The following is an 11,111-nucleotide window of genomic DNA, read 5'->3' as shown; positions in this document are numbered from 1 at the left end:
TGGCTCGAGTTGCACTGCTTCGGTTCATCCAGTGGTTCGCATAGAGGCAGAAGAAAAGTGACACATTCTGAGGCTGTCAGTTTGGAGTAGGCACGCGCTGGGGAGGGTGTCGTTGAACGTACGCAGACGGCATAGGTGAGAGAGCAGTAGATGTCGCCGAGGAAGAAATCACGGAACTCGACAGGATAGAATCCTGCAAGAAGAAGCCGCCACTATTTACTTGTCAGCATGGGGCTTGCGGCGCGTCAGCCGAGAAAACGTACATGTGCGTATGCGAACCACTTCCTGCTGGTCGGTGCAAGGACGCGAGCAGGAAACAGGATGATGAGGGCCGAAATGCCAATGAGCACCACGGGATAGTAGAGGAACACATCATCAGAGCCGTACCGACTGAAATTAAGCCAGATGAAAATGCCGAGCAGCAGCAGAAAGAAGCTCGGAAACTCAGCCAGCTGCCGCCAGTCAAGGTGATGCCGCTGATCAAACTCAAAGATGAAGGGGTAGTTGATCTTGTTCACCGTCCACATCCAGCAGTTCAGGACGAAAAGGCCAAACATGAACAGCATCAGGAAGTAGCCGCCGTAGATCTGCATCAGGAAGCTGGTCTCCTGTCGCACACTCTCCTCCTCGTGGAGCAGCAGTTGGGCCGCAAAAGTGAGGCCCTGCACGGCGAACACGACGCCGGTGCCGATGAGGATGCCACTCCTGAAGGCACTCCCCGACTCATCGCCCTTCCGCTTGATGAGACTCTTCAGCTTGCCGGCGGCGATCTTGTGGTTGCCGCGCTCAAAATACTGCGCGTACATGTCTTCGACCGTCTTGATGTGACCCTCGAGCGCGTCGCTGTTGACGAACCAGGCCTTGTTGACCTTTTCCGTCATGAAGCGGTACGGCGGCCGGGCGTTGACGGCCTTGTCATATTTCTTGTTGAGCTTGCGAAAGGCGGTGCGGTTGAGCAGGGCGTATGACTTGAGGAGCTCGAGGCCGCGGTAGAACTCCTGCAGAGCGAGCTTGAGCTTACGCTTCGCCGTCTTGTACGACACTTGGTCCTGCGCCGGCCGACGAATGTAATCTCGTCTGTCGTCTGGGCCGGTCACTCCACCGATGACTGGGGTCTGCGCCATGTTCGACATGGCCCGTGAGTTGGGACCGGGCTTGAAGATTTTGTGTTTGACCTGGTCGAGGTAGCCGTGGTCGCTCAGGATGCGATGTCCATTTTCGTCGGCCATGACGTCGTGAGCCCCCTGTTTCCTCTTGCGCCGCTCCTCGTTGAGTTCGTAGGCTCGCCGGTTTCGCATCTCGCGCAGCTGCTCCTTCAGCACGGCCAGTCTGTCGGCGGCCTGGTCCTCCTTCATCTTGTAGAATGACTCAACCTTTTCCAGCTCGGACGACAAAAATTCGAAGAACTCACGCTCCTTCTGCTGGTACACATCCAGGGCCATTGCCTGCATTACTATGTCCGGCGCTGACCGCTGCGCCCGCGTTCTGGGCAGGGCATGAGACAGCATGCGGCGCAAACTGCCCCGTTGCGGCGTCAAGTCTGGTCCGAGGGTGTTATTTGGCGGGACACGGGGGGTACCAGTTCCGGTCCCCGTCCCCGTCCCCGTCCCAGTCCCAGTCTGTGGTCTTCGGGCTGGCGGTTCTGCCATGCTAGGCGGCGGCGCCTCGGATGCGCTTCGTTTCAGTCTTCTGGCAGCGGGAAAGTGGTGCCGTGGCCCATCGGGAAGAGCCAGATGCTCCGAGGTGTTAGAAGGGACTTTGATGGCGGGAGCAGGCAGCTCAAACGTGTTCCGGTGGTCGGCTTGGTTCGGTGTCGTGGACAAGGGCGGTGTCAGGCCAAAGCTGCCGTAGTGCATGTCGTTGGCAGCAGCCGTGAGGCCATCACGTTCGTGCCTGCTCGTGGGGATGGCACGGCCCGCGGCCGAGGTCGGTTTTGCTGTGCTTCGCACCGAGTTGCCCCTCAGGATAGCCACCTCGTCGGGCACGTGGCCGCCCTGGGAATGGCTCCATCGTCGAATGGCGTGAAACGAAAAGGGAGACGTCGAGACGTGTTGGTCGGTATCGAGTCTCGCTGGGTTGGGTTGCGCGTCGCTGCTGGACTTGCCGTTGGCGGGCGTCGGGGGCGCGCGACTAAAGGCGCGCGAGACGGCCTTGATTTTCTTCTTGCCGCCTTTGTAATCGAGGTACTTGACGCGCCATTCTGTGCGACAGACAAATTAGTCGGAATTCAGACGGCATCGTCAACGATGTGTGCACATGTGAGAAAATTCAGGTGACGGCACGTAGGGCAGCAGCAGAGCATGAGGATAGGGCAGGCCAAGGAATCATGTTGAGAGGTCATGTCTCACCAGGGACAAGGTCCTGGTCGAGCTCCTTCGCGAACTTCATGACGTAGGATCAATGCTACAGCAGTCGAAGTCAAGATGGCTGTCGAGAAAGAATCGGATAAGGCGTACCGGGCGCCATGGGGTGCTGGGCGCGCACGGTTGTCGAAGGACCAACAGAGCGAAGGATCGCGGTCGACGTGCGTTCCGGCCAACGATGGTGGGGAGGGGTGGCAGAGAAGGAGGAGGAGGAGGAAAACGACCCGGCTGGTGGTCAGCAGAAATGCAGACCAAGAAGTTGAAGGTGCGCCGCGATGGGAAAAGGCGTTGGGGTGGTCACGAAGGTGGGGGGGGAAGCCACGACTTCTGAGAGCTTGAGCTCCCTAGGTGCCTAGGTACCTAGGTAGGTAGGTACCTCCGTAGGTAGGTAGATGAAATACCCTGTAACCTGGGTGGCCCGCACCAGGGAACCCCTCGAACGAAACAGAACAAAACACGGTTCCAGAAAATCAGAGATCATCCATGATCGACAGCATGAAGCAGAGACAGCCAGAGACAAACGCAGAAGCAATGGGCAAACAAGCGGCAGGGCCATGAAATTGTTTGCCGATAGTGGACGGTGACGGGCACTGACGTCTTGGCCTCTACAGAAGGGGATTGGGTAGGGCCCGGCCGCGGACAGGGCCCCCGCGTGTTGCTTGACCAGTGATGTGCAGATCCGGCGGCGACCAATGAGCAAATCAGACCGAGGTTTGTAGCGCGCTTAGGCAGCTTCTCATTGGGCGCCAGGAGCTTTCCCTCCTCTGCGCTCGAAGCACCTCAGGAAATCGACACCCACTGCCCACCCACTGCTGCCTCAGTAGGTACCTCACCAAGTGAACAAAACCTCCCTCCTGCAATCTCTCGAGCACCATCACCATGGACCCCCAGCCCAGTCGTCTGCCCGGCATTCCATCACAAGCATACATATCGTCTCGTGCATCGTCGACATAGTGCTCTCCGTGGCATGGCACGACCGCCTCCGTGCGTCAACAATGCCTCCTGCAGCTGTCACACTTCATCATCCGATATCACCAACAGCATCCCCCCCCCATGTCTTGGTATGCCGTTGATACTCATCGCTTCTCGTCTCCTCATCTCGTCTTTCTCCTCGGAGAGGATGGTATACGAGAGAACGGTTTTGCCTTTGTGGTGACAGCAGATCTTCGACACGCTGCTTACAGGATTTCTTTTCCAAAGGCTTGACTCGATGCCGGTGCTGCCTATCGGCTGGTTCCAGCTCCTTCCACCGCAGTCCCATGTCGATGCAACATGGCTCCCTGCCACTGGAACACTGGCCAACACAGACCTGAGCAGCCCAAGTGGCAACCTGGCTCCCTGCCACTGGAACACTGGCCAACACAGACCTGAGCAGCCCAAGTGGCAACCTGGTTCTGCAACCCCCGAACTGATCACCAACCGCGGCCTTTCGCTGTTGGTGCAAGTCCGCCTGAAGACTCTTATTGATTACCATGCATCGTTACCATGCACGTTCCGCATCAGATGCCTAGATCCTGACGGTCACATTCGCCTGGACGAGTGACCTCGATCGGTTGTGGCTGCAGTCCCGTCCGCCGTCTCTGCCGGGTCCGCCAGGTCGTCTGCGGACCCTATTCAGCTGGCTTCATGTCGAGTACACCGTATGCCTGAGACATGCCATACACTGAAATTTAAGCTTACACGAGTCACCTCGTGAACAAGTCCCCATGATGAGACACCAGCCGCAAAGGATCGACCTGTGTAGAGAAACTCTGATGGCGAGCTGACAGTCGACTGGCAGGAACCCGCTCGCCTTGGCCTCGGACCGTCCCTCGCACAATCTCGCCTCTTTGCCAAGTCGAAAATCGATCACGCAAGCCCATCTTCTTGGCTTCGATACTGTCCGACGCGCGCGGGGAATCGCCATGGAGGAAGGAGGGATTCGGCAAGAGAAATCACGCCGGTCTCAAACACGATGCGCCCGCAAGCCACCTGTGCCAGTTGGCGCGGAATCTAGGCCTTCGCTACCCGTGCGAGGGACGAGACGGCGTCTGGGGGTGGCCACACCTTGACCACCTGTGCCGCGTGACGCTGTCAGGATGCCGCATCACAAGTGTCGCATTTGGATCAAACCCAGCATACGCGCATCCTGGATCGGCCACTCAGCCTCTACCGCCGATCACCGTGAGCCCTTCCGACTGGCCTGCAGGCCTCTGTGGAGTCGAGCCGTGCAGAGGAACGCCTGTCCAGAACGGGCGAGTTGGTGCCTGAGCTGGCCGCTGGTTGGGCGCGATCTAGTAGCTGGAACCAACAGCCTGGGACGGGGTTTACACAGCAAAGGCTGCGCCGTCGTGCTGGACCACATCCTGCAAGCGGATTCCGAGCCCATGAGGATACTCGCCGAAGATTGTCCAAGGAGTTATTTTTTTTCGCGTGAGCACGATGCATACCAAGAGGGAGAGAGGCACATGGGGTACCATCCCATGGGATACCATGTTGGAGCACATTCGTTATGCCTGAGAAGGAGCACACCTGATCGGATAACCTTGAGTCTGGCCTCACTCACGTCGACATGCGCCAGGAAATAGCCCATATCTTAGCAGCTTCCAAGACGTTGTATTGCAACGCACCAAAGCTTCTGGCCAACTCTCCACATCCTCTTCAGGCGTCCACCTCGTGCTCTCAATATGAGACGCTCGGGGGCGGCGTACACCTTGTTGGCTTTATATGGTGTTGGCGTCCGCCTCCCTGAGCCAAAGAAGACCTTCTGGATGTCCCTCAATGTCCACTTTGAACTCCCTCGTTCTCCTCTTCATACCCTGGAGGTCCCTTTGATACATGCTGCCTTGGCCATAACTTGATTTGGATAGCTTCGTGCCCGAGTCGCCTTGCGTCTTCCGTTCCGTTGAGCTGTACTTCACCCGTTACTACGCCCTTTACGCAGCAGTATGGCCACCACCAACTCCTCGCGGTACCAGGCCGTATCACAAAAGGCCCGGAATTTCATCCGTGCTCAAAGATCAGCCTGTAGGCGTCGAGCAATCGCGGAACGCATTGCTGAGACCGAAGCGAAGAGAAGTTCTACGATCAGCTTGACGTCCCTCCCAGAGTCCGCTTGGGGTATTTCATCCCCCGAGGATTCGGATGCCTGCTCTTCTTCACACTCCCTGAGGTCCAGTCCGTCTACTTACTCCGCCGCAACCTCTGTCACACCATCAGAAACATATACAGCAAGTCCTCGGCACAAACAAGCACCACACAACCAGGGCCAGTCCTCGTTCTTCCGCAAGCTGCCTCTGGAAATCCGCCAACAGATCTTTGCCGAGTTCTGGCAGTGTGCCGGCCTCAACCGCCATGTCTACCTTGAAGACGGCGACTTTCGGTTCGCTCTCTGCGAGGCGGACCATGACAGCATTGACGACGCTTGCCAGACGGGCCTCGCTCACGACTTCTACCCACGACCGAGGGTCCAGAATCATCCAAAATGGTATGGCCGCATGACATCGTCGTGGTGTAACCACTGGAAGTGCCAAGAGTCCATGTGTCAAAGACGCACGCCCAATGGCAGCGGAGAGGAGAAACAAGACGGGCTCTCTTCTTGCATCCCTTTGCTGCTGTCGTGCCAGAGAATGTAGGTCCATCTTCCATCAACTGTGCCCCTCGCCACACACTCCACGCCCCATGTCTCAAACTGCCTGCCGCCCGACACCCTCACGTCACGACCACATGTCGCATTCTCACGTGCCATACTGCCATATGCCACATGCCAAAACCGTACCAACGAGCCTAATCCCTTGCCTCCCACAGCTACATCGAGTCCCTGCCGTCCCTCCACAAGTCCACGACCCTCACGATAACCGACAAGGACACCCTCTACGCCCTGTTCATCCGCCGCCACCGTCGCGCAATCCACCCCGTTTACGCCTTCCTCCCGCGCCTCCGCACCCTCAACATTGCCCTCCGCGCCGGCGCCCCAGACTTCCTCCACATCCACGGCCCCGCCCTCTGGGGCGCCCTCGCTCCGGCGTCCCTGCCCGCCCTCCGCCGCATCTCCCTCTGGCTCGACGGGCCACGAACCCATCCAGCGCCGCCTCCTCCCGCAGTTTCGTGACCTCTGGACCAGGATCCCCCCTTCCATCGCCCACAAGCTCTCCGTCTCCCTGCCCGTCGGCCCAGACGGCCTCTGGGCGTGGGACGAGGTCGAAGTCCGGCCCTGGTGCAGCGGTAGCACCGGCAGCAGCGTCGTCCTCCTGCCGGCCTTCACGCCCGAGTTCAAGGTCGTTCTCAGGGGGTGGCAGGCCTTTACGGAGACGAGCGCCGGGTGGATCTCGAGAGGGGGAGGCGGCCAGGGGCCGGGCGTGCGCAGGGTGTTGGCGCCGGGGAACCCGTTTGAGGATCTGCGGCTGTATGGACGGGGGTGGTTTGATGAATTTTATTTCGCGGGGTCGCTGTAGGTTCTCTTCTTGTGCGAGGGGGGGCTGGAAGTGACATGTGAGAGAATGTTTGAGTACACGACGATATGGGAATGATACTGCTTTGAGTTCCACCCGTTTGGGTTCCATTCCTTTCTTGCAGCTTCGTGGCAACATTCTTGTGTGCACGTTTCGAAAGCGAGCTGGAACGCTGTGGCTCACTCCATATTTGTTCACGCTTGCACCAACAAGGTTCTCTCCTTGGACAGGTTGAATATCATCATTCAAAGCCATTGCGGCTTCAGGCCCAGTCGTAGCCACGACGGCGGCGGATTAAGATCACCTCCAAACTCCAAGCCATCATCATGTAAACGGGCCATGCTCGCGCGTGCTGTGGCGGCGAGCGGCCCGTCTTGTTCATAAACTCCACCGACCCATCTCATCCTGATATACACACGGGCTACCGGCGGCGCCACGTCAAATCTCGAATCCCTGACGCAGAGACCACTGCACAGCCACATTTTTCTTCCCGCCCGTTCGCTCCGTCATGACGTCGAGGAGCTGCTTCACCTTCTGCCTCGTGATGCTCTTGCCGCGGATCGTGATCCCGTCGACCTCACTAGCGGCGAGGGTCTCCAGCATGCCGAGGCGAGAGATTCGTGGCGTCGTCTCATAATTGCGCACAATTGCCTTCTTGATCTTGAGGAGATCGGCGGCAGAGATTCCGTCCAGCACCTGCTTCGTGGCCTCCTCGTCGCCCTTGACGGCGGCCGCTGTTGCCGTCGGGTCGACCAAAGGCGCCTTGGCCTTGGCTGGGGCCTCCGACTCCCAATAGGCTGTTGAGAAGGGGTCTAGTCCGTGGTTACGTTCCAGTCGATCTTGGTTACATGCGTTAGTTTCAATGAAGGGTCTGTACAGGGGACAAGGTATCGTACCGCCTACGATGAACTCCAAGCGGTGCTTGTAGGTTGTTGCGACGGGTCCGAGACGTTTGCGGTTCTCCCAACAGAGGCCGGTGCTTTGTGGCTCAAGTGTGCTGGCTGCGAAGCGTGTATGCTCGACGGCATCACTGTCGTCAATGAGGCCGGCTACCTCGTCACCCTCATCCAGATCCTCTTCCTCCTCATCATCGAGGTCAAGGTCCTCGCCGGGCTCGTCAACCCATTCAGCCTCCGAATCATAGTCGTAGTCGACGGGCATTGCGCGAGCTGTTGGTTTGCGAGCAATCTTGCGCACGGCCTGGAACCCCGCAGTGTGTGGTTGGAGCGTGATTGTTCCTCGGTATGGTGGACGCACGTCTGTCTGGAAACAGAGGACCTTCATTGGAATCCTGGAAAGGCGCTCGCGTGTCTGTTTCTTGATGGCCTCCTGCTCATCGATGTTGCTTTTTGACTCAGCGAGCGCTGCAGCCGCCCTCATTTTCTCGATAATAGACTGAACGGGCTCGTGGATCCTGCCGCGTGCTGCAGGTTGTTTGACGAATTGGAAAACATTCACCGGGTCGAAAGATACTTTGGTGGCGGCTTTGTCGTTTGCTGATATATACTCATCGAGTCGGCGAGATTTTGTTTGGATCGCGTCTTCATCCATAGCGAAGGGATTGGAAGCCATAACAACATCCGTCTTTACAAAAAACGGCTTAAAGAGTTTCTCGTACTCTGACTTTGTAGCCTGCTTTTTCGCTGGTCGTGGAGATTCGGCTCCATCCTCTTTTGGTTCGACGGCGGGCTTGACGGCGGTCTCAGATGCCGGTGATTCCGTCTTGGGAGTGGCAGGCGTCTTGAAGAACATGTTTAGCTTTGGCTGTGCCCTCGCCTTCTTGGCCTTCTCCTCCTCGACCTTGCGGGCCTCCTCTTCCTTTTTATGCCGCTTCGCATCGCGGTCTTTTTTCTTTTCCTCCTTCTCTGCGTCTGCCTTTGCCTTCTTCTCCTCGATGTCGCGGCGTTTCGCCTCTCGCTCAATTCGTTTTTTCTCCTTTTCGTCCTCTTGTGCCTTCTTCTCGGCTGGTGTTATGCGTTTGCGCTTGCTTGGTGCGCTCGTTGGGGTGGCTGTCTTGCCTGGAGCAATGGAAGCCATCTTTGGCTTCTTGGAATCATGAGAGGACGATATATCTGTTGGTGTTTGGTTTGGGGAAGGAGAGTTGCGACTTGAGTCAGCATCTGTGAGGGAGCCGGGGCTTGCTGTCAGGCGTGACGACTGGAATCTGGCTTTCTTGGGGGTCGATGAAGCTTCTAGGAGACAGGAGTCAGTACACTGCACCTGGCGATTGATCCAACGAAGAACCGCTCACCTTTCTCGAGTTGGTCAAAATCGTCGCTAGCGATAGAACTGAGGGAAGAGCTCCTTGATCGGGCTCTGGCACTGCATAATGTCTGAACGGTGTTTTGTTCGTCACTGTTGGAGATCTCGACCGACTTTCTCTTAAGGATGTTCGGGTCTCTCTCCTTCAGACGCTCGCTGAAGAAGTCGGTGATCGGCATTTCGGCAGACTCGTTCCAGTATGCTTTGAAATCGGAAATAGGATCAGATATTGCACACGCAACCGAGCACGTGTATGGGCGAGAGGTTGATGGGCGCTTGAGGGTGAAAGATCGATTCGAACGTCAGCGCCTGTAGCACAATTGTTCGAGCTTGAATTTGGAAATGCTGTTGGAGTTTGGCTTTGGTTCGTGGCTGTTATCAGGTTTGATGGAGCGTGATCGATTGGACTTCGTTCGAGACTGTCGGCGATCAGGAGGTCGAATGAGGGAGAAACACAGGGGGGTATCAGGTCGAAGCAGAAAGCAGAAATTGCTGGCTATGATGAGAAAGCCTGCTGTTCATTCGTACTTTGGCGACGATACTGGCTGAAGGTTGGCAGTCGGTCCTGCCTCTTGGTCGATGTATCGTCGTTATAGTGGTTGGCCGTTGATGAGGGAACAATAATGACCCTGGCCTCCTTGACGCGAAACACGCGTCCATCTGGCGTCTTCCACAGCCGGGGTCGCGTCTGACCATTTGGGCTGACAGTGGTCCGTGTACCAGACCCAGGACTTGTGGCAGCTGTGGCTATGACTGTGGCTCAGAGGTGGGGAAAGACCCTTCCTTCCGCTTTGGTAGGTTGATGACCTTGGTCTCTCAACACCCGGGAAGTCCGGTAAGTAACAAGCAGGGGTGAGAATCGGTGAGCAGCCAGTTTCATTGCATGCGAGACATAGCGGTGCTCCTGAATTTGACTTTTCTTGGCTTCTTTGATGTGCCTATATCGTATCTACATATATATCATGAACGAGCGTATGATCCCTCATTTGCAGTCTAGTGTTCGAGCCCTGGTCGAGTGAGCCCCTCATTTGAGACTGGCCTGAGATCTGTGGTCGCGTGGCTCCAACTATCAGACTTCGATATTCTTCATACATGTTACAGGTCATGGTAACAAGGTATCTCGGGCAATTTCACCCAGATTGCAGTACGAACACGATCTTCAAGAGGTCCAGACAGAGTTCATGCCTCGACCTCAATCAAGCCACCCAACTTCCCCGCAGCCCACGCTTACAATCTCGTCCCAAAGCGGCGACAGAGTTCAAGCCCTGATGCAACGTAGCCTGCGCGGGTGCAGCAGCACTGACTCGCCTCTAACCTGGAGCTGACCGCAGACAGCCTCAAGGTGTCGGCAACACCGCTAGCACTCTGTCCCCGAAGCAGACAAGCGCGTCTCTCTGGCTGGTGGTTGCACTGATCGCGTTCCAGAATAATCTGTGCCAAAGGTGGCGTTCGTGAGAACGACTTCCTCTGAGCTTGCATCGTGCATCAATGAATATTCTCAATGGACGATTGCCACAGCAAGAAGACCCCGCGACCCTCCCCAAGTACCGTAAACTATGGTGTTTTGGTTGACTGTGGTCACTACTTTTGTTCCGCAGGCGCAGCATTGTAGAACAAAAAATCAGACGTTGAGCGATTGTAGGTATACATGTGTGTGTAATGAGAATAAGTGACCATAATGTAGTCAGTTCGGCAGGTCGACTCGCATGGTATCATCCTCCGCCCTCCCCCCCCCTTGCCAACGCCGGATAATGCAAAGTAAAAGCCAGAAAACGGGAAGGAAAGGATATCTTCAGTAAACGAAAGTGACACGTCCCCGCCCACCAATGCCTGCTTCTCTTAATCAGGGTTGGCGATGTACAGCCGTCCAGTTGTGTTGAGGGAGCTGGTGCGCTCATCGACGCTGCCTCTCCTCCTCAGCTCGTCAACCGTCTTGACGCTCTTCTCGCGCGTCACTGTCGAGTTCATGAGCGAATTGCTCGCCAATCTAGCGGCAGGGTTGCTGCCACCTCCAAGCTCGCCCACAGCGTCTGCCCGCTCGCCGCTGCTTCCACTT

At 56.8% G+C, this 11,111-nt stretch overlaps 4 protein-coding genes across 4 annotated transcripts in view; all 4 read right to left on the bottom strand.

Moving 5' to 3' along the window:
• VDBG_06567 (conserved hypothetical protein) overlaps positions 1 to 2,466 on the bottom strand; it is a gene marked incomplete at both ends in the record, with an annotated part of 3,415 nt that extends 949 nt beyond the window's left edge. Inside the window, 3 exons of the mRNA XM_003002959.1 lie at positions 123 to 212; positions 264 to 2,200; positions 2,457 to 2,466. Of these exons, the coding sequence (XP_003003005.1) occupies positions 123 to 212; positions 264 to 2,200; positions 2,457 to 2,466 (2,037 nt within the window). The remainder of the gene's footprint in view (positions 1 to 122; positions 213 to 263; positions 2,201 to 2,456) is intronic.
• Positions 2,467 to 5,886: 3,420 nt separating this feature from the next.
• Positions 5,887 to 6,423, bottom strand: VDBG_06566 (predicted protein; the record flags this gene model as incomplete). The annotated part of the gene is made up of 1 exon (XM_003002958.1): positions 5,887 to 6,423. The coding sequence occupies one exon, from the start codon at positions 6,421 to 6,423 to the stop codon at positions 5,887 to 5,889; it is 537 nt and encodes a 178-aa protein (XP_003003004.1).
• Positions 6,424 to 7,231: 808 nt separating this feature from the next.
• VDBG_06565 (conserved hypothetical protein) lies at positions 7,232 to 9,234 on the bottom strand (the record flags this gene model as incomplete). The annotated part of the gene is made up of 3 exons (XM_003002957.1): positions 7,232 to 7,632; positions 7,690 to 8,985; positions 9,045 to 9,234. 3 exons carry the CDS (start codon positions 9,232 to 9,234, stop codon positions 7,232 to 7,234), a joined length of 1,887 nt encoding a protein of 628 aa, XP_003003003.1.
• A 1,660-nt stretch (positions 9,235 to 10,894) lies between these two features.
• The window catches only part of VDBG_06564 (conserved hypothetical protein), a gene marked incomplete at both ends in the record, with an annotated part of 1,130 nt that continues 913 nt past the window's right edge, over positions 10,895 to 11,111 (bottom strand). Inside the window, one exon of the mRNA XM_003002956.1 lies at positions 10,895 to 11,010. Coding sequence (XP_003003002.1) covers positions 10,895 to 11,010 — 116 coding nt within the window. The remainder of the gene's footprint in view (positions 11,011 to 11,111) is intronic.

Source organism: Verticillium alfalfae, genomic scaffold (genome assembly GCF_000150825.1).
Source record: "Verticillium alfalfae VaMs.102 supercont1.8 genomic scaffold, whole genome shotgun sequence".
Taxonomy (NCBI): Eukaryota; Fungi; Ascomycota; class Sordariomycetes; order Glomerellales; family Plectosphaerellaceae; genus Verticillium; species Verticillium alfalfae.
The sequence above is the reverse complement of the archived record's forward strand: the minus strand, read 5'-3'. Positions and strand labels throughout refer to the sequence as shown.